The sequence below is a fragment of the Pezoporus occidentalis genome, unplaced genomic scaffold (assembly GCF_034315485.1).
Source record: "Pezoporus occidentalis ecotype Australia unplaced genomic scaffold, CSIRO_AGI_Poc_V1 ctg18, whole genome shotgun sequence".
Lineage (NCBI taxonomy): Eukaryota > Metazoa > Chordata > Aves > Psittaciformes > Psittacidae > Pezoporus > Pezoporus occidentalis.
The window spans coordinates 8,786,941-8,810,236 of record NW_026913640.1 but is presented as its reverse complement, the minus strand read 5'-3'; the positions used below and the strand labels follow the sequence as shown (position 1 = coordinate 8,810,236).

The window sequence follows — 23,296 nt, the reverse complement described above, 5'->3', positions numbered from 1 at the left end:
GGTTTCTATGAAAGCTAATGCACTAAAAATTACTGGGGTTTTGTTCTTATATCCTCCGACAAGATACATTTTCTATATCTTTAGTCCTTTATGAGAAAAAGTGGACCTTGTGTTGTATAGAAAGCATTCATTTTGATAGATGAAGATAAAAAAAACCCAGAGGCTTTCAAAGAAGGAGGAACTGATGCTTGCAAGAAGCTCAGAGAAAACTGGGAGCTCTTCCACTGTTGGCATTGTGGAGAAACCTTAGATGTTCCCCATAGTTAGGGGCAACTATGGCAACTTTTGAGGAATGACAAGCATACCTACATAAATAGCATAGGAATTACTATAAGAAGGGAAGTATAGGAAATACCTGGCATTCTCCTCGGTGTTTACAGCTTTTAGTCACTTGTGTTACTTCATGACTTTACACTTGTGTCCTTTGCTGAAAATTAATATGTGCTTTGATACAAGTTAATAGTGTTTGTAAGTCCTGGTGGAATCTAGCCAGAAACTGTAAGCCCCTCAGGGTGGGAGCTGTGGCTTTGTTTTGCAGAACAGAAGTGGTAACATTCCCTAACGCAAATCCTTACTAGCATGCCAAAGGGTAAGCCAAAATCTGCTTATTTTCCTTTGATGGAAGAATATCCAGGGGTGGTACAAGTTTATTTTCAAGGAAAACTTACTAGGGAAGCATACAGAATTTTTCCAATGTTTTCTACTCATCCTAGTTTTAGGGCTCCTAGGTATGGGTTGTCTGGGTTATGTCTTTTCCAACTGGTGATTCATCATGATGTCAAAAGACTTCCAGATGTGCCCAATTTTATATTTATTCTGCCTAATAGCATTTTCTGATGTCAGTAATAGTTTTTTTGCTCAGGCAAAAGGGGGATGCTTTTATTTCTTCTCCTTACTGCTTCTAATTTATGATACTCAATAGTTCGGGATTAAGAGCGAAGCTACCTTAGAAATGACCTTAGAAGTTTGGGAGAGCTGATTACAAAGCTACGCTGACAAGCATGGTGTTAGTGACTTCGCTAAGTTTGCAGCATGTGCAGCATAAAATTGAAGGTCAAGGAAATCCAAAAGCAACTTCAGTGAACAACAGTGTAAATAAGTTTGATTAGAATAAGGTTTGTTTTATTTCAAATTACTTTTATTGATGGTTGTATGTCTGCATTTAATTGGTGCAGTTTCATGGGCAACTGCATGAACTGTTCAGGTAGTTCAGAACTTTAATGATGAAATTAACTTTTTAAAAATTTTAAATGCTAGACTTCTAGGTAAGTTTGTGGTAGGGTTTTAAACTTTTTGATTGTATTTATGAGAAAACAACCTTCTCTCATCCTGTCCAGAGATTAATATTGGAAATAGTGGGAATTCTATAGAAATAGAGACCATTTCTTGCCTTTTACTATATAGCTGAATTTTTATATAAATTGAAAATACAGCTTTTGTGCAAAGTTGCAAAAGGTTCAGAGTTAATTTTTTACTACTGCAAGTTCTATGTTTTTCCTGTGTAAAATCCCATTTTTTTGTTTGGATTGTCCCTTTCCCTCCCCCCATTACGTTATTCCAGACCCAAGTGACACTAATGCAACATTAGGCACCCGTTGTGGTGAACTCAACCTTATTTAAAAAAAGTATCAAACTTAGTGTTGGACGTGTCGCTAACAAGTCTACACCCATAAAACTGGTCTGAAATATTAAAATGAAGAACAAATCTTACAAGATGTTAAATTTTCTTGTTTAAATATATATATGTATATATTTACACACAAGAACAGTAGAGGTTTTTTTTTTTGTCTTTCAGAGATATAACAACAATGAAAGGTACCATTGTTGCGCAGGTTGATTCAAGTGAGTCTTTCCAGGAGTTTTGCAGTACGTCGTGTTTATCCTTCTATGAAGATAAACAGAATCCCTCAAAAGGAGCTTTGAATAAATCACGATGCACCATCTGTGGTAAACTAACTGAGGTCTGATCCACTTTTTTTTATCTTCTCTTTCTCGGTAATGACAGTATTAATAACTTGTGTTCTGAAATAAGAGAACTGAAAATAAGGAAGTTTAAAATCTGATTCAGTGTTTTCATATACAGTGAATTATTAAGATATGCAGGCTTAATATTCGTGAAGAGCAACTGAAGAAAGAATTCAAAGAGGTTAATATTTGATTTTTGTTTCAGAAACTTTTGCTGATTGTTACTGTTGACAGTTTAATTTAGGTGTAGAATCTTATAACCCATATCTCACACACAGAAGAATTGCTGTGGAGAAAGTCAAGATTTACTGTAGTATCTACTTTTTTGACTGTATGTTTTGAAAGATTGTGCAAATTTTAGAGATCTGTCGAATATACAAAATTTAAAGTTCTTGTAGTAACTTGATGTCATTACTGAGCCCACCATCGTTTGGCCTACTTCTTTACACGGCATGTATGTCTGGGTAGTCTTTATATGGCGTGTTAGCCTGCTAACCGAGTATCTAACAAATTTGTGTACACTGATTTGCTCTAATGTGAAATTATTACATCCTTCCCAGTTACCTTTGCTTCTAGGCTGCATGAGCAGATGGGTCTGAGAATTTTTTCCTGGAACTTTCAACACAACAGAAACACCAGTTTATGTTTCTGTATTTCATGGTCATTTCAAGTGTATCTGTTCTGAAATAGCTAGTATGATCTTATTTTAGTTACTGTGCTTGAATGTAAGATTTGCAGCTTGTCTGGCAGTTGCAGGCTACTTTGTGCTTGTGTGGTGATAGAATACTTTTTTTAACTTTTGTTTTTTAGATTCGTCATGAAGTTAGCTTTAAAAATATGACTCATAAGCTGTGCAGCGACCATTGCTTCAATAGATACAGGATGGCAAATGGTTTAATAATGAATTGCTGTGAGCACTGTGGGGAGTATTTACCCAGCAAAGGAGCTGGAAACAATGTTCTTACTATTGATGGTCAGCAGAAAAGATTCTGCTGTCAGAACTGCGTTGGTGAATACAAGCAGGTAATTATGGTAATTACTTATCTATAATTTAAAGTTAGAGACATTGATAGTTCTTAAATTTATCCTGTTACGTATAAGATGGTTTTACTTCTTACTAGAAGTCTTAACTAACAAAGACTTCTGAAGATAAATTAATGCCACTGAGAGCAAACTAGCTGTAATGGACCTTTTACTGGTGGCATTTTTTGATGTTGCTATAATAATACCTGTTTGTTAATGAAAATATCATTGAAATGAAACCTTTTGTTAACTTCTGTTTCTTTCTAATGGGCATATCACAAGTATACTGATTGCAAGCCTGACACACAGTCTTTACTGGTCCTTCAGTGATGTTCTCTTTTAGGTATAAAAGCTTGCTTCTATGCAGTTTAAACATTCAAAAATGTTCAGGCCATACAGATTACACATTGCAGTGAGTGTTCTAACTGATCATGCATTGGTTGTGTACATGTACTAAATCTGATTTCCTTCAATGTCACAGCATTGTATTTCAAAATTTTCTACTTTCATTCTACCATGTGTTAAATTTTGTGGTTTGGGTTTTATTTATGTGTAAGACAATTAAGACAGTAATAGTGATTGTGGTTAAAAATAATTCCAAATCAAGAAATCTGATGCTGATGTCTTTTACATATTACAGAGCCAGCTTAGCTCTCAGTCATTGCTAATGCTGTCTGTAAGGTTTAAATGTTATCAGAGTATTTATGGTATAACAGTATACCTCTAAAATATTAAATTTAAAATATTAAATTTGGATGGGAGATATGCAGTTTGGGGTTTTTTTTTTTTTTTTTTTTGCTTGGTACATTCTGCCCTGTATTCATAGGGACAGTGTTACACAAAAGTACTGTTTTACTAGCAAGAAATTTCTTTATCTGATTTTGAGATTCACACTTGAATATGTGAGTGGCCCCTGTGCTGCACATTGCTTTGGGTTCTTTCTTACTCTTTCATTTTCTCTTGGATCATTGGTTTCTTAAAAATGGGAGTGCAGTGCTGAATGTTCTTAAGTACTTTAGTGTTGCCTAATGTGTCTTTGTATTTTCTCTTTGGGCATTCAGTTCTCATGCTTTTGAGGATGGCTGTTCTGGTGTGTATGCAGTGTGCAAACAGCGCATCTGGAAACATGCATATGTAAACAGCATAACTGAAAACGTAACATAAGCATTATTCTTTCATCACAGCTGTACGAAAAGGGACAGGATAGGTTTCCAAGATACTAGAAACATAGGCATGCCCAGAAGCCATGGAAAGACTCGAAGAAACGTTGAATACTGTCTCTTGAAGAAACAAAAAGACATGAGATTAACTTTGAACTTGACATTCCCACACAACCAGTATAACATGCAGTGCACATGGAATTGTCACATGAACATGGAATTTTGAGAGGTTGAATGATAAATCTGTATTTAACTCATTACAGACCGTACTCCATTTTGTTAGAAACTGTATTTTGTGTTTAGATGTGTATTTGCAAATGTGAAGGGTATGGGTAGCAAGTTACATGTTCTGGTTTGATTTGGGGAGGAGCAGTTTATAGTACAAGGAATCTTCACAAGTAGTGTTGGGTATCGTGCATTATTATGTTGAGCTTTCAAAAAACCTTAAAAATTGCGACACACTGTTTTGGTGTATCCAATTCTGATAGTAGAGTTTATTCAAGCAAGTTCTTAATTCTTTTGTAGAAATATTTGTTGCTGGGCAGCCGTAATAGGCTGTGAGAACCTTAATTCTAGTGCTCATGTGCATCTGGTTTGGACTGGTGATTAAGTGTAATTCTTAACTGGTAGGATTCAAATGTTCCTAGAGTTTGGGGGTTTGAGGGTATTTTTGATAGTAAGAGAAACTCAAACTATCAAGTTCTGTAGTGTATGTTGTAGGATTCAGAGTTGCTCAGGACACAATTATTGGAGAATATTTAGCTGTCTAGCAGGAATTATTTAGGTTTGAACTTCCTTTTACTTTAAGGGGTTTGTGTTTTTCTTTTTAACTGAATGTTTTCAAGGAATTCTGCGGTTTTTAAAAAAGGAATTCAGACTTCAGAAAATGTCACTGCCAACTCACTGGGCCACAGTGGTAAACTGTAGGTTGCTTTTTTCAGTTGTAACAGTGTTTCTTGGAATTCTTTTAGATCTTGCTTTTAAAAGAGAACCGGTGAAGGAGAGAACATGGGAGAGTTGCTATTACACACTGAAATAAACCCGATGGAATTGATAATACAGGAAAAATTGATGTCATTTGATTACAGCATTGTTTTTACAATGATTGTGTGTCACAACAATTTTAGCAAATGTTTTTATTACAAACAGTTGTAAAATATGTAGGTCTTGCTAGTATCAGCTTTGTATTAAGCAGTTTATATTGTACATGTCATGCTTATCAATATGCTATATATCTGTAGTAGTAATAAAACTGACTCTTATGACATGTAACTATCTACTTCATCTCTATTTTCTTTAAATAAATATTACACTGATTTGACCAGTTAATTTTCAGTAACTTATCATGGACATTTTTTTTCTTCCTGGAATGAGAAATTTAAAATTGTGGATAATAAAAATTACTGTGGCTCTCAGAATGGCCACTTGAGTGCAGATAATCCATTAGCTACAGAGGGTTTTGTTCCTCTGCTTTAGACTGTTAGTGGGAGTAAGAAACAGTATTATTCCTGGGATGGGGAGAAGTTTTCTTTCTGAAGTGTCTGAGTCACCTTTCAGGGTGATAGATGCACTTAGTTTTCTATGTACCAGTTTTAGAACCTGCTTTAAAACTGGACACAATGAATCTTGAATTTTGCATCATGGTTTCTTTTCTGTGAGGTGATAGTGTTTTTTTACTGAAAACTGCAGTAATTATGGAACTTAAGTTTCTTTCATCTTAAAAAAAAACTAAGAAAAAACATGATAAAAATAAACAGGTTAATAAATTGTGTAAGGGGGTAAAAAAAGACAAAGGCTAACTAATGCTCACTGTGGTTATATGCAAGAGCATGTTAATTTTCTGATTGTACAACAGCCATTCATGAAGACAGCTAACTGCAAGTCAAGCTTTTTTGAACAAGAGAAAACAGTGGTAAATTCCTCCAAAAATGAAATAATTCTGACAATTTAGAAAAAATTTCAAAATAAAACGTGTATTGAAAGGGGATTTCTTTTTTAAACCTGAAAATTACTACTGGACCATAAATTCTTCACCTGTTGCACTGAAATTCCAACTCTTCACATGTAGAGGGGTAAGAGGGTCTTAAAGAATGATGCTAAACAAAATGAATGAGACTACAGAATAAAGCTAGAAGATGTGATCACATTTGACAAGGAGGTGGCTAAAGTGTTTAATACTGAAGTGTTTCAGTCTGTGCAAATACTGAAGTACTTTATTTCTTCAAGTAGGCATTTCAGTTTCTTCAAGTATTTCTTTAAGTAGGCATATAACTAAAATGATAACCAATTACTTTTGTAATTAATTTAAAAATCGGTATGTATGCAACAGATGGAAGCATCCCAAATATGCCTGCCATGAATTCATATAGATTAAAAGCACATACATATGTTGCTTCAGTGTTTCTGATACTGTTGCATATCTTCTGTCTCTACAAAGTTTATTGAATTCCTTTTCAAGGCAGTTGCGGTGTTTGCTGTGTCGTGGTTTGCTGGATTTGGGTACAGGCTTGACAACCTTGTTCTAACAAACAAGTGAATTCTGTGACTTGGCTTGTGCAGCCAGCCATACCTTTTAATTTTCAGCTGTTCAACTAAGCTAAAGCTGAGTTGATGTCTGTTTCTAAAAACAGTTTTTAACTGCTTTGCTTACTGATCTGATCAGTCCGTAGTGCTCTTGATTCTGCCATGAAAGCATTTAATCATTTAATGCTTTACTAGTTTATAACGTTCCTTTATTTTTTTGTTGTTTGGTGTTTTTTGTTTTTGTTTTTTCTCTGCTACTGTAACTAAAATTCTTGTTGGAATACGACCTGGGATTTGCTTGCTTTGGGCATTTCTTTAAAGTGATGGTCTTTATGTGCTGTCAAAAAAAAAAAGGAGGAAGGAGCTCTATCTGTTTCTTTATAGGTTTCTTAGTAGCCCTGGAATAACGTGAGTACTGGGAGAACACAAGCCAAGTGGGTGTTTTCCTAGTTGGAGAGGATGCTTGCAGTGTCTCTTCTCCTAGTGATAATTTTCCTTCAGTATTGAATAAAAGTGCATTTGATTGAATTCCTTGGTTAGATGAACACTTGCTACTGAACATGTCTCAAGACTAGCCAGGCTATTCTGTCCCTTGAAACCAGTAGAAAAAAAAAACAACTTAGGCACTTGTGCTTCCTTCTTTCAAATTCTGTTCCTTGCAAAAAACCACATGCTTTTATAAAATTCGTAAAATTCATTTAGTCTGCTTTGTGGAGAGGTTTAGGAGCCTTCACTGTATACAGTGATACGCATATATCCGTTCTGCAGCTTGCGATTCATTGCTTTTGTAGGATTTGTATTTACTCTCACAAAATTTATTGTTATCTACTGGTTTAAATCTCACTGAATGCAATGATAGAATGTCTTGCCATGCAGTACTTCTTGCATGCACTTCCACTTCCATGCAGTGGAAGCATCTAGGGTTTTCAGCTTGTCTTGTCACGTGCAGTATCTGTTCTTTGCTGCTTTGCCATTAAGACAGATCTATCCTTTTTATTTTGATAGCACAATTAACCACAGGTCTGCTTTCTGCCATTGTTACTGCTTTGTAAACTCTAGCTTCCAAGTGTCTGCTTTGAGAGTAAGTAATGTTCATGAAACCAGTAATTCTGAGAGTTGAACAACCTCTTCATGTTGAAATACTAGAAATACTGATTTTTCATTTTTTTTTTTCTTTTTTTGTGGTCACTTATAAAGAGAAGTTATGTGGTTTTTAGCCAGTTTAAAATGTGTTTCATAGTGGAGTCTCTTCCTCATGTGGTAAATCACTTCTGTCTCACTTCAGGTATTACTTAGTTTTGTATTAAGTAATCTCTGATACTGTATACACTTCTACAAATGGAGATAGCCAGCTGCTTTTTACCCCATCTGCTGTGGTTAAATAACAAATCTTTGTCAACCAAAAATTAAACAGTTCCCCTTTCTTCTTGCTTAGTGGTGTGGGTTTTGGTTTTTTGGGTTGGTTGGTTTGTTTGTTTGTCTTTTCTTGAGGCTTCTTTGTATTTAATGCCTCCAGTTTCTTGCATCTCTGCAAATCAAGGCCTTCTAGAAATGATCCTGTTCTTGTACGTTTTCTTCTACCTTTTATTTACTCCTGCTTTCTGCAGCCATTTATTCTGCCATTTCTGCTTCAGTGTCTGTCTTCAACTGTAGAATTTGCTGCTCTTCAATAAAAATTATATAATCAGCTTCCTTAGGCACTTGAATATCTTTCTTAGTAAGTGTTCAGGATGTTACTTTGTGGTTAAAGTGAGGTAGGTACCTCAGAGAACTTTGTCCAGCTTTGTAGTTATGAAGAAGTATTTAAGGTAGTCAAAGTGATGAGGTGTGACCTGTGTGAGAGCACAGGGAATTCTTAGGAAGAGGAGTCAAGGAGGTGGTACGATCTAGGTATCAGAGTTAAGATGGATATAACCACATCTGTGTGCTGCTCTGCCTGAAATAGTTGGACAGGGTTGAGGGGAAGAGGTAGAAAAGGCAAAACAGAAACAGACATTCAATTAATGTAAAAGTAACTTGTTTTTTGAGGCAGGGATTTCAGCTCTCCTTTTCTCAAAAGGCATGAAGGCAAGTGCCTTGAGCAGGAAACAAACTTGCAAAAAGAGGGAGCATTGACAGTTGGAGATACCAGAGAAAAGTAACTGGACAAGTTACTGATTTGGCAGGTTGTAGAGTTCAGCTGATGGAATATAAACACAAATCAGTTGGCATTCAAGGGCCACAAAAGCAGTTACTTCAGCTTTTGCTCTTAAGACTTGGGCAAATGCTTTTGAGGTATTATTAATCTTAATCTCTTCTGTTGGAGCAGGGAAAGGTTTAAGGTTGTTATTCTTGGGGGAGAGATTATTTGAGTGCAGTATTTCAAAACACTGAATAAGTAATACCCTTTCTTTCTTTGCTGTTACAGATTCTGCTGACATCTGGTTCTTTTCTTAGACATGCGTGTTGCTTCCGGATCCATCCGGACCATCCTTCTTTCAAATAAATCTGAAGTAGTTTAGCTGCTTTTTTCTTGATTGCCTTATTCTAAGGGTTCTCTGTTACAGAATTCCATGTAGTGAGTATCTCTGCTTTGCTACTTAAAAAAACTTCTTTCTCCTGAACCTTTCTATTTGAACACAGGTTGACTGTCTTTCTGTTCCAGAATATTCTTTTATAGAAGTATTTCTGCTACTTACCTTATTTCTAATTCCAAACTGTTACTCTGTACAGCTACCCAGAGAGAAGTTTGCCTGGATTGACAAGTATGTACTGATCTGTTTTACCGTGGACCATATCAAATAAACTGCAAAGCATTTTCTTCAACTGAAAACAAATCTTTGGGCTGCTACATAGTGGTGTATTAATCAGCTCGTACTCTAGTGTTCTTAGTGGGCTGGCCCGTGCGTAGGAGAAGTAGCAAGAATGGTCTCTTCACTGCAGGCATGTTCTTCATCCTGCTCTCTAGTCCTCTGAAAGCATGTGAAGCAGATTACACTGCTTTTCTCAGTCAAGAATAAAACTGTAGTACAGATGCCTAGATTCAAGGCGCTTACAATTTCGCAGCCAGAAGGCTTAAGAACAGAGACTTGCATTAGTTTCAGTTGCAAACAGAAGTGAGGCTTACTTCTGAAATACCATAATATTACGGTATTGGTCTGATATTTATTTGGGGGCTCAGACTCTTTTTCCTAAGTAGGATGTGTACAAGAAGAGCTGTAGACATCAGCTTTCATAATCCTTTCAATAAGATGGAAGATCGAGATTCATTTTAAGTTGTCTGGTGCTGATAATTGCAAGAATAAAAATTCATTGGAAACCTTCCAAGTGAAATTTCTCTTTATTTCTAAGAATTTGGATTTCTGTTGCAACAGTACTTGTATTTCTGGAGTACATTCTATTCATCTGTTTAATTTTACATCCTGATAGCCTCTTCTGTAGTTGCCAGTTTAAGTTCAACATTGTTCTAATAGAAAGAAGATTTGGAATATATATAGAACTAGTTACGTTATAAGAATTTTCAAATCAGATTAAGTATTTTAATGTCTTGTCTTAGTTACCTATCGTGAGATGCCTATTGTGAAGTAAACCTTGTTTCTAGAATTAAGTCTCTAATCAGGTATGCACACAAGTCATGAAAGAATGAGTTTAGAATAAAATATGGTAAGATCAGAAGAATATTCAGGGTTCTGCATTTACCTTAGACTTTATGCTTTGGAAGATATCAAATACATAATGGGATCTAGCTAAAATCGGGTCATCTCAGTGCAGAATCTAGGTGTAGTGATGAGGGAGAGGTATAGTTGGACTGCTTAGCATCAATCTTCCCCTTAGATGGTACTGGGCCATTATTTATAAATTTATAAATTTATTTTAAAACTGCAATCCTTAAACTTTCATGTGTTTTCATAGGGTACTGTAGATTTGAATTTGCCAAAAGTGGTGCATGGAAGGAAAATGCATGGTACTTTCACGTGGATTGGTTCTGAGTTCATTTCATCTTTGAATGAAACTTGAAACTGAGAATAGTTTGAATGTGAAGGGTTTTGTCTGTAATCACTTTTGCCTTCAATTGAAATATCATGGGGAATGCAGGATGAAGCCAGTACCTTATCTGAAATGCTGCAAAGAAAGCAGCTTTGGAGGAAGAGCCTTGGCTGTTCTGGTGGACAGCAAATAGAACAGGAATTCTCAATGTTCCCTTGCAGCAAAGATGGCTGGTTGTATCACAGAATGCTTGAGGTTGCAAGGGACCTCTGGAAATTTATCTTGTCCACACCCCTGCTCAAGTGGGGTCACATGGAGCAGGTTGTCCAGGACCCTGTCCTTTAGAGGTTTGAGTATCTTCAGGGATTAGGGACTCCACAGCCTCTGGGCAGCCTGTTGTTACAGTAGCAAGAGTGTAGGCAGCAGGTCAAAGGAAGTGATTTCTATGCCCTGCAGCCCCCATCCTGCACTTCTGAGATGGCATCTGGAGCTGCTGCATCCAGTTTTGGATAGCACAGGATGAAAAGCATTGACATGCTGATGGTAGTTCAGTGGAGGCGTGCAAAGATGTTTAAAGGCCTGGAGCACATGACATAGGAGAACAGCCTTGGAGATCTTAGTTTGTTCAACTCTGAGCCGGCTAAAGGCGGACTGGTCATCTAATGGGAGCATATAAAGTTGGAGTCTTCCAAGAAGTGCCCAGTGGAAGAAAGACGCAACTTGAAAACAATGAGAAACTTGATTTAGATAGAGGGAACCTCCAGTGATGTTTTGGAATGCTTGCTTTTTGTGGTGCTTAAGTTTGACTAGGCAGTTGATCCTGAGTACCCAGCTCTGGACCTCCGTTAAGCAGGGGGTTGCACATGACCTTTGGGGGTTCCCTCTATTCTGCATGTTTCTGTGATTTTGTACTTCAGATCTTAAAAAGTCAGGAAGTTTTGAGTTTGCTGTGGTTTGGTTTTGTGGTTTGTGATTTTTTTGGTGTTTTTTTGGTGTTTAGTGGGGTTTTTTGTTTTTTTTTGGGGGGGGTTGGTTTGGTTTGGTTGTTTTGGGGTTTGTTTTTTTGGTGGAGTTTTGTTTTTTTTTCTTTCCCAATTCCCTTTTTATTTAGCAATGAAGTTTTTGGTAATCTTTGTTCTATTTTTTGCTTTGCTGGTGAAGTTTGTTCTCTCTGCTGCCCTGAAATACCAACAACATGATACAGCTTTACATTTTCTGGAATTTATTTTCTGATCACCCACTTCTCCTTGCGGATGGTGAAAATAATTAAGTAAAAACCTATAGTAAGAACATGAGAACAGCGTTCTGGTTCAGGTTAGGGATTGAAACTTGTGCAGTGTATGTAGGTGGGCACATAGGGAAGAGTAAGAGCAGGGCAGATACTTAGGATATTTCTGCAAGCATTCTCTTCGGCTTCTGACTGCATAGGTCAAGGGATCTCTTGAACTTTGTGCAATGTTCCTGTGTGCTGTTTTAGCAGATAGCTTTAATTAGTTCTTGTCCAGCCTCCTTTTGAACACATATAAGCATTTTTTCCATCCATGACACTCTGGTACACTCTCCTGACCTCCTGCTTGCCATGTGAAGAGTTTGCCTCATTTCGTTTGTTTTGAAACGACTTCTGTTGATACTCATGTGATTTCCCATAGTTGTTAGTATTAGAAAAAACAATGAACAGTTGATCCCATGTGATACCGTTTTTGGTTCTGTTGTTATCCTCTGAAGTTGTCTTGTTTCCAGGCCAAAAATCCTTCTAAGAATGCTATTTGATCTAATGTATTTCTGTAGTTCTCGTTGGGTTTAGTGAATCTTCTGTTTATTCCGGCCAGAACATTACTTTTAGGGAAAGAATTCTCAGATGCTGTGTTTTTCTGGAGAATGAAATTAATACTGCAGATTCTTAGAGATGAAAGATAACGTGATGAATGTGAGAGTAGAAATCTAAGTTACCTGAGAACCTTGAGAAGAGTGCTTCATCTGGAAATCTGACGCTTAAGAACAAGAGAAGGTTCTTGATTTGCATATGGCTATGCAAAAGCATGGGATAGTACAGTACAATGTTCTCTGCTGATGTTGTCGATGAAGGAGCCTTTGAGTTAGATAAGCTATTAATCATAGAATCATAGAATAGTTAGGGTTGGAAAGGACCTTAAGATCATCTAGTTCCACTCCCCCTGGCATGGGCAGGGACACCTCACACTAAACCATATCACCCAAGGCTTCATCCAACCTGGCCTTGAACACTGCCAGGGATGGAGCATTCACAACTTCCTTGGGCAACCCATTCCAGTGCCTCACCACCCTTACAGTAAAGAACATTCTCCTTATATCCAATCTAAACTTCCCCTGTTTAAGTTTTAACCCGTTACTCCTTGTCCTATCACTACAGTCCCTAATGAAGAGTCCCTCCCCAGCATCCCTATAGGCCCCCTTCAGATACTGGAAGGCTGCTATGAGGTCTCCACGCAGCCTTCTCTTCTCCAGGATGAACAGCCCCAACTTCCTCAGCCTTATCTTCATGCAGGAGGTGCTCCAGTCCCCTGATCATCCTCGGGGCCATCCTCTGGACTTGTTCCATCAGTTCCATGTCCTTTTTATGTTGAGGACACCAGAACTGCACACAATACTCCAGGTGAGGTCTCACAAGAGCAGAGTAAAGGGGCAGGATCACCTCCTTTGACCTGCTGGTCATGCTCCTTTTGATGCAGCCCAGCCTGCAAGCGCACACTGAAGCCGGCTCATGTTCATTTTCTCATCAGCCAACACCCCCAAGTCCTTCTCTGCAGGGCTGCTCTGAATCTCTTCTTTGCCCCACCTGTAGCTGTGCCTGGGAATGCTCTGGTTAATAATTGAAACACCTGTATAATGCTGATTGAATATGTTCAGGTATGCATTGATCTTTGTAATAGTGATGTATTCCTTTTGAATATTCAAACTTACAAGTTTGTAGAGTGCTGGCAAGAGTAATAATGCAGGAGAACTTCATCTTGGAGGAGATGACGGTTACAAGATTTCAGGAGCAATAAATCTGAGGAGGTTTCGGGCATTTTAAGTTTTTGTTCTGTACCAGGGTCCTGTTACCTTCACTTGTGTAACAACATGTTTCAACTTCTAATATTGCAGAAATGCTCAAACACTTCATTGCTGTGACAAGCGTCAAGTAAAAGCTTTGCTGTTGTGCTTTTGTTTCTACCTGCAAAGTCTTCTGCATCTTTGATACATTTTCTGGGAATTCATATTCTTGTAGTCTTGGTAATTTAGATCTAGGTTTTCTAGATTATTACTAGATATTTTTAAAGATTGTTCTTGTTGGTTTTATGTCTGAAAGATCTAGAGTAAAATCAGTAAAGAACTCTGGTATTATAAGGGTGTTTAACATTCAGAAGCAGTGGACATGTTGCTCCAGTCTACTTTGTGTGCATGATTCTCTCTTGACATCATTTAAATAATGTATTTCAGATGCTGTTAGCAAAAGCTATTTCTACTTTCAAGGGATTTTTGTAGAAATGTGGTCTGTGGCACAGTGAATCTTTTTTAATTATGCTCTGATCAGCTTAGTATAAATTAATTTATTAAACCTGTTTTTTAATCTTTTTAATTTTTCTTTTGGACCTAGAACTTGTAAAAATTTCACTTACCTGTGCACTATTTTCTGATGATATTCCTGAATGCTCTCTGTTAAGGTCTTAGCATATTTGCATGAGTACTTGTAGATTTGCATTTTGGTTTATTCTAGAGGTACCAAGATTATTTCTGCATGCAGATTTTTTTTCTTGGCTGTTGTCAATTAAGCTTGTTCAAGAAGTCAAGTCCATTGTAAATTGACCTTCTGTATCCTCACTGGTAACGTAATTTGAACTATTGTTGATGGCCTGCTTTTGTCTATTAGCCTGTCAGAGGAGATAAATGTATATTGGCAGAATAGCTCCAACTCAGTATAGAACAGTATAGCTGTTGCATGTTGGTCTTGGTACTTAGTGCAGCTTTTGTCAGTATTGTGGCTGCTTATGAGGGCTGTTAGATGCTGGGTAACATTTTTAAAGGCAGACGGAAAAAGGTGAAGATGGGAAGGAAGGATCCTGGAGTTGTATAAAATACCCTCCTCTAGGTATTTCATGATGAAAATCCACAGCAAAGGTTTAATCAAAGTAGTATGTGGAAATTGTGAAGTCTGGTATTTTGAAATTTTGCTGATTTCTGCAAGGTGGTACAGCCTATATGTGGCAGAGGAGTGTGTATTTGTAAACTTTTATATACGTGTATTTAATATAGGAAAGGCAGTACAAGTTATAAACCAGCTGCTTCTCTAGCCGTTTGTAAGACTGGATTTAGCTGGTTCTCAAATTTAGGCAGTTAAAGAGTAAAGTTACACACTGAAGCTCCTCTTACTCTGAACAAAGTGAAGCGCCTATGAAACATGCTTTGCCTTTCCTTCCCCCTTCAGTACTTGAGAAGGAGGGAGGGAAAGGTAGTGCCAAAATCATGCTTCAAAAGGAGGGAAGAAGTGCTTGAGTGTCAATAGACTCAAAAGGAGAGAGTCTGTCTGATAGCTGAAAGAGGGCAAATTTATATTAGATATTAGGAAGAAATTCTTTACTATGAGGGCAGTGGAACAGGTTGCCCAGAAAAGCTGTGGCTGCCCCATCCCTGGAAATGTTCAAGGCCAGGTTGGATGAGGCTTTGAGCAACGTGGTGGAAGGTGTCCCTGCCTGTGGCAGGGTGGTTGGAACTAGATGAGCTTTCAGGTCCCTTCCAACTCAAGTCATTCTGTAATTCTATGATAGGAGACTCTTTGCCGTTCAAATAAGGAATTCTGTGATCAATGGCAACACCATGACACTTTATTTGCGCAGGGAAGGTGTCTACACATTTTGTCTTCAAACTTGATTTATGGTGTTTGAGATACTTGCCTAACACTTGAGCATGTAATACATGTGGCAGATCAGAATTCTTGATTTTGTGTGTCAGCTATGTCATTGTGTTTCTGCTTGGTGTGACTTTTCTGTGCTTTTTATAGAATATTTTTTCCCTTTTGTGGGAAACTGTTTATTGACTGACTTCTCTGAGAGATGTCAAAATTGAGTCTGTTAACCAGGTTCATGGAGTCACAGCTCCTCATTGGATTCAATGAGGAGCACAGGGACCATGCAGTGTGTTTTTTCTGCCTGGAGGACTGGAACTAGTAGAGAAGTTAAATGTTCTCCCAACAGTGCTGTTACCAAGAAATTGCTATGTTTAACTCGTGCTTGATAATATTAAGGTGTTACAATTTGGAGAGTACAATTTATTCTTTTTTTTTTTAAATTAAGCACCGATTTTATATCCTTCATCTTTGCCATATCAGACTCCATTTCTTGTCTTAGAACCATTGTCTCATCAATGAGGATTGTTGTTTCAAAGTCTCCAGCTGAGCACAAGTTGCTGTATACTCTTACTACAGTTCATAGTTTGCACATGGTATGGTTTGGGACAGTGTGTTTTGGGATGTGTTGGCAGTTTTGGGGAGGGTTTGTTTGTTTTTTTTTTTTGTTCATTTGTGTGTGGTTTTTTGATAGGTGTGTTTGGTTTTTGTCTTCACACAGAAGTTTAGTTTTAGCCTGCTTCTTCACAGGAGTAAGAGTCTTCCATAGAGTTGAATGCTCGGGAGAGGATGATCATGAAAGTTAGTATAGAAAAATTCTGATGGGGAAGCAAATTGCAGAAGTAAATAAGTTTTCCTTTGTGTTTGTTATGCCATAATTTAAAACTAAAAGCCAAACATAGTTTTAACTGATGTGTTGTTTTGCTTTGTTTTATGTTTTAGAAATATGGCAAATTAACATCTTGTAGTGGCTGCAGAGCTCAGTGCAGGTTTTTTGACATGACTCAGTTCATAGAACCTAATGGATGTACGGAGCCATACTGCTCAACTGTTTGCATGAATACACACAAATCAAAATATGCAGAATCACAAAGTAAGTGAAAAGGATGATGGATCTTCTTCACTGATAAGACTAGACTTTTTTTTTTTTAGTTTTGAACACTGAGGGTGGGTGGTTTTGTTTTAGAATTAATCCATGCAGTTGTGACTTAACAGGGTTTTTAAACTAACTAAAAAGTAACAAGCCCCTGTTTTCCCCCCTCTTTTCTCTCTCTTCCCCCCACCCCTAAAAAAAACCCACCAAATTCCCTCCCCAAAAAACTCCAAAAAATGAACCAACCAAAACCCCTAAAAACCCCAAACAAAGCAAAAAGAGTATCTTATATTCAGCACTAGTAAATGACTCCTGAGGGGTCATATTCTCCCCTGGCCTTTTTGCGTGAAGTCAGAAACAGTTTTCAGCTCTCTTAAAGCTTTGTGACAAAAAATGTTGAGACATAATATGCTCTAGTGTGTCATAGAATGATAGTGCAATTTTCATGCATATGAATTAATATTCTTTTGTTTGTGATCCAACCCCAGTGACATTTTATCTCCTCAAGTAACAACTGGAGAAGGATGGAGATGGTTATAATGTATGTGGATATTGTCTAGGTAGAATTTTTAACCTGTTACAGGAACTGGTCAATAACTCAAAATGTGTGTTCTTCAAATATGCAAAGTAGGCATAGGTCTCAATTCAGCAAACTCAAAGTTGGAAATGTTCTAATGAATTTTCTAGCAAAAGTGCAATGTTGTATTTAATGCTGACCTTTAGTGGAAGAATTCAACCTCTTCAGTTTCTTTGGGTTTATGTGGCTTGCAGAAGCTGACTGGAAAATAGACAAATCAGAACTTTTCACATTGAAATGGTGGGAAGAGCTGACCTGTAATCCAGTATATTTTTATTTTTAATTTTTTTTTTTGGCTACTATTTTGTGTTAATTTTGTTTGTAAACTACGTTTTTCTTTTAGGTATGGGAATTATTTGCCACTTTTGTAAACGAAACTCTTTACCTCAATATCAAGCCACAATGCCTGATGGAAAACTGTACAGCTTTTGCAGTTCCAGTTGTGTAGCTAAATTTCAGGTTAGCTGTTGTGTTAAGTCTTTTCCTCCCTAATGTTTGTGTACTTGTGTTTGTGTTAAGTATTTGCATATTTAATTCACTTGTATATATGTGTTTATGAGCTATAATTAACATAGCAGATGCTTCTGACTCATAACAATTTCTCTGAGCAGAGTATTCTTTCATAATGACAACAGTAACTGCTGTCTTAAACTTACAAAATCTGATCATAAACCTTTTCTCCTTGATGCTGTAAGAAAACACGAAGTAATATCACTGGTAATCTTTTTACCATCCAAGCCTCTTTATGGAGATGAGCTGTTCTGTGTTGAAGATCAACAAATTTCAGCTCTCATACTAAATACAGTAAGAACATTCTAATGTTGAATATTGTACAAACAAAGGTGTGTTGGGGGGAATAGTGACTGTCTCTGAAATGAAAGGTTAGCACCCAAGCTGTGAGTTTATGGACAAAACTAGTTGTTTAAATTATGTCCAGAAACCGGAGTGTTGCAAGCATAATGGTATGCACACTGGACAAAGCTGTATGCTTGTTGAAAATTGTCAGATTTTTAATAAGATTTAAGGCATATGTAAGATATGTTGTAGTCATTAATTCCTGGGTGATTGAAGAACACTTAAAAGAGAGTGTTTCAATTTTTGTATGTAAAAACAGTTTTCCTAGATGTAGAATGTGTAACTGATAACTGCCTCCTCGTGTGTTGTTGAACAGTTACACCCATACAGGGTTTTCCTATTTGTCATTATACTCCACTCTTTTCAGCAGCTGGAAAGCAAATCAATCTCTTAATTGCTTCCTTAATATACCCTCAGTAGGGCCTTTCCTCTTGTAGCCCTGCTCTGTGCTTTCATCTTAACCAATTTAGTAGATGTCTGTCAGTAGAACTGATTAACAGAATAGATGCAGACTATTAGTATGTAATGACCAGTCTGTAATACTCAAACTCATTTGACATCTACTTTATTCTATGTAGTCTTACAATTAATTGCAGCCCCAAGAGCTCTCAGAACAAAACCTTTCTGCTGTTTGAGCGAGAAAAATAAAGCTAGTGAACGACAAATACAGCCTGTGCCTTCCTGGATTTGCACATAAGTCAATATTAAGCAACATTATTGAATGTAACTGCTGGATCAGTTGATCCTGCTTGTGGATTTCTTATCTTGCTGAGACCTTGTTGAGATGCTTCTGTTGCAATTCGTGTTTTATGTAGATCTGTTTCTCTAATGTTGGCAAGGAGTTTAATTAGAGCAGCCATATAGTCTTCTTTCTTAGTAAAGACCAAGAATGGGTAGGTGGTCACTTGCTTACAGTTAGTTTGCTCACATAACTTAGAATAGTTTTCATATATTTGCTGTCTAGAAAATAAAATTCATTCACCATTAAATAAGAGTTGACTGTATGAGACCAGCTTCTTTTTTCCATTAATTTAGTATTTAGGTGGAAAGGACAGTATACCATTCTGTGCGCCTTGGACTGTAAGTGTTCCTTTGAGGATTTTCTTCTACCTAAGTGACACATAAGGGATTGAACCCACACTGAGAAAATGGTTTAATCCATTTGGTCGATTGCAATGCTTTCTGCAATGATCTCTTAAAAAAATGACCAGTTTACTTTGGAACTCTGAATTTTTTTATTGTTTACTAATGCAGATAAATCTTGCTTTAATTTTCTGGCATGTATATTCATTCCTTTTTCCTACTGTGCCTATTCTTCCCATGCATTTTTCTTTGTAAGGGGCTACCCTTTTCAGAACAGAATAACTGTTATTTCAGGTCTGCATCTCCCTTCTGCAAAAATTTTAGTCCTTCTGGTTTACAAATGGGTTGGAATATTCCCAATTTGTTTACACTACTTTAGGGTTGATTGTAATTTTACTTTATGAACAACTTTTTGTTTCTAGCAATTTTAATGTACTAAAATGTTTGAAAGATTTGGTTGAGCTGCTTGTTGTGCAATTTATGTCCATATCTATATTCTCCTTTGTGCGGAGAGCTTGTAAGAGTATTCATCCTTGTAAAAAAGAGGGTAAAGGAGGAAAAATAGCTGGCTTGATGTGATTTTTTTTGTATGGTGGCTCGTAGTAGAATAGTGTGACCGTCATCTTGTCATCTTCCATGCTCTGTCTTGGAGGATGTTACTGCAAAGTTTAAGACAGAACTGTTCAAAAGCTGTATTGTTTTAAGCCTGGGTCAGTTGAAGACCTTGTTCTGAAATTGTCTGTTACGGAAAAATAAACTGCTAATTTATGTATTGTGAACATGGAGGTTGTGGTATAAGTGTCTTCCCAAAGTTAGAAACTGTGTGTCTTAAAGTACAAGCTGTGTTGCAAAACATGAGTCTATACAGAATGTTCACATTTTCACCACACAATTTATGGATGGCTCTGGAGAGTTGTAGGACCAGTATGTGTAAGAATTACAAGTACAGTCATTTTTAGCAGGTTACTCACATTAGTTATTCGCTAATCTTGTGTTCTTGACCATCATTAGGGTGTCTGTAAGGGTTCTTCATTATATATCCTAAAACTCTCTTCCTTACACCTACATATATTTAAAAAATGGAGTCTGTTGTAGCAGGAGTCATGAAGGAAGCCTGGCATGCTTGTCAGAAATATTTTTCCAAATCTGATCATAATAAAAATAATTGAGTCTTCCATGCTGAGGCTGGAAGATCTGTGTGTGCATGACCATAAAGGGAGTGTTTGGTTCCTTCCCCATTTAGTTTATTGCCTTTGATTTTGCTTGTGGAAGGGTCTTAGTGGATGACCTATTTAAAGCAGCGGAAGTCTAGCAGTCCTCTTGCAACCTTGGGGACATTTGTTGTGTATAATGGGAAAAATATGATAACAATGTCTGATGCCCACATACAGTATTAAAGTCATTACAGAGTCACAGAAACATCTAAGTTGCAAAAGACCTTTAAGATCAAGTCCAACCATGGGACAGTGGCCCACTGGAATAAAGGTAGCATCTTTTCTGCTGTTTATATCAGTTTGTTCTCGGGTCTTGTCCATGATTGGGAACTGTACATGATTACTTAATGTCTACAAACTTTTGTACAGTTAGTACGTCTGCATAAGGTGATACCACGTGCACTGCTAGCTAGCACTCAGCAGTACTGGTTCACTTATGTCAGGGTTTATGTCACTCAGTTTCATTTTTTTTTATTTTTAGTGTAGGTAACGCCTTAGGAGAGTTTGAAGAAGTGCTTTAAGTTTTTCACTCTTACGAGGTGGAGAGGTAGTAACAAATCTCTCTGAAGATAACGTTTTTTCCTTAAATATATTTGTCTTATTGCAAATGATGTGGGAAAGTTTGAGAAGATGGAAGTAAGAAATTTGTCCTGAATGATCAAGTGACTCTGATTTATTACTGATTCAGATTTTATCCTGAACATTGTATGTGTAATACACTAGTAGTTGTTGCTTGATCTAGGGAACATGCTGAAGACTGTATCTGTAGACATGTAAGACCTAGTGTAAAATTGAGTTCTGTGTCTCCTGATTGCCTCAGAAATGCATTAAGTTAATGATTCAATTACAGAATTAAATTCTCATACCTATACATGCAATCTGCAGTATTTTTCTCAATCTGCTAACTCATAATCGTTTAGGGGCTGGCTGTTTGAATGGTTGCATCTTCTTGCCTGGTGATTGAGGCCAGCCTGGACTATTAGCTAGTTTTCTCTTAATGTGAGTAGAGACAGGGTTTCTTGCTGAAGGCCTTTAACTTTAATATTAGTAGTATCAAGGGGTTTGCTTAAGGTGTTGATGATCTGCCTTGGTGAGGTTTAAATTTGAAAATACTGTTTGTAGGTCTTTGTCTGAACTTCTGTGACCAAAATAAAGCAAGCTGTGAAATGTATTTATCTGAAAATGCATGTTTTGTGATTAAGAAGTGTTCTGTTTTGGGAAACTTTTTTCCCCCTTTTTTTTGTTTGTTTTTTTTTTGTTGTTGTTTTTTGTTGTTTTTACATTTATAATTACCCATACCAAGTATTAGAAAGGTAAGGTATGAGAAAAACAGCCTAAAGTAATAATCGTGGAAGTAAGGGTAAGGATTCAAGACTGGAAAACCTAAGGTGACAAGGGAAAAGGAATTAAGGCAAATGACTGGACTGCTGTGCTTTTTCCAGGAATGCTCTTGAGCTTGCTTGTGAACTCTCAGATTCTTGAGCACTTAGGCTTAATTGAAAACACATTCTAGAAGTAACTAAGAAGTGATATGTCTGTCTGTGTTTTTCAGACTCTCAGTGTGCAGTCTTCAGCGAACGGTCAGTTTGTCTCTCCCAGTGATATTCAGTTGAAATGTAATTATTGCAAAAGTTCTTTCTGTTCGAAGCCAGAAGTACTGGAATGGGAGGTAAGAGGGGTTTTGGTTTTACTTCTAGAATGATGAAGTGTTTCCAAATTTAAATTGTTGTGTCAATACAGTTGCTGTAGATAAGTACTTTATAAGGTGGTGAAGCTTAAAAAATTAAGCTAATAAAGTCTACCTGGTTCCATAGAATATAATTTAACTTTAGTATGGATAAATGCAGAAGTCTGTTTATAAATAGCAAAAAAGCATCTGTGGAATTTAAAGAAAAAAGTGAATTCTCAGATCAGCTGTAAGCTTGAAATATGCTTTCATCTTCAGCTGTGAGACTCTAGGTATGATAGACCATTGTTACACTTCTCTGTTGAATTGAGAGAAATATCTGAAGAGGATGTGCTAATATTGATTGGCATATTTTCTACTTAGCATTTTCATACAAAATTATGAGTATTTGTAGCACTTGCGGTCAGCTTGAGTGAGAGTTGTTAATTTTTAGCATTAGAAGTCATGCCCAAATGATGTGTTTGCGCTTCTGTTTACTTTTCATGATAAAGTTGTCTTAATGGCAGACTGTTATTTATAACGTTGGACTGTCAAAACCTTTAGATTTTATCCCTATTCATGATGCTTTACAACTCTGCTTTTAGAACAAAGTGTATCAGTTCTGCAGCAGAGCATGTGCTGATGATTATAAGAAACTGCATTGCATAGTTACATACTGTGAATACTGTCAAGAAGAGAAAACGCTGCATGAGACCGTGAATTTCTCTGGCATCAGGAGACCCTTTTGTAGTGAAGGTCTGTATGTACTTGATGTTTTCCTAAGGTATTGGCATGGTAGTTTTACTGCAGTTGACTTATTGTGTTCCTATGTCATGCTAAAATTTAAGGTAACAACTCATTCTGTTGTACTTGAGGCTAAACCAGAAGTTTCTTCATTATTATTAATGAAGCGCATGTACCTGTTAATATATCTGAGCTGATTTTATGTTTTTTTTTGTTGATTTTTTTTTTTTCAGCACTTAGGTTAAGGAAGAGTGAGCAATGCTTTTAAGCTTGTGTGTGTATAAATGCATACACATGTATGCATGTGCATATATAAATCTGTACAAAAAAATAGTACTGAAATTCTTTTCTTGAAATGTATGCTGCAGAGCTTATACCAGCACTAACTGCACTGGGGAATACCAAATGGAAGCTTTCTCTTCAATTAATAGTTTCCAAAATGTAGTAAGACATTGGAAATCCTACATTGGTTTTGAATGGCTATTCAAACAGTAACTTGAATGATGTATGTTGATTGCAGTCATTATAATTTTCCTGACTAATGATTTTGATTTTTAAAAACTGTA

At 36.8% G+C, this 23,296-nt stretch overlaps 1 protein-coding gene across 14 annotated transcripts in view; it reads left to right on the top strand.

Moving 5' to 3' along the window:
• Window positions 1–23,296, top strand: part of ZMYM2 (zinc finger MYM-type containing 2) — an 86,884-nt gene that overhangs the window by 27,528 nt on the left and 36,060 nt on the right. For 13 of the 14 annotated variants that reach the window (XM_062615267.1, XM_062615266.1, XM_062615256.1 and 10 more), the window contains 6 exons: window positions 1,796–1,961; window positions 2,776–2,988; window positions 16,441–16,591; window positions 17,512–17,627; window positions 21,873–21,989; window positions 22,592–22,742. In XM_062615267.1, coding sequence (XP_062471251.1) covers window positions 1,796–1,961; window positions 2,776–2,988; window positions 16,441–16,591; window positions 17,512–17,627; window positions 21,873–21,989; window positions 22,592–22,742 — 914 coding nt within the window. The remainder of the gene's footprint in view (window positions 1–1,795; window positions 1,962–2,775; window positions 2,989–16,440; window positions 16,592–17,511; window positions 17,628–21,872; window positions 21,990–22,591; window positions 22,743–23,296) is intronic. The other variant, XM_062615270.1, reaches the window with a different exon arrangement.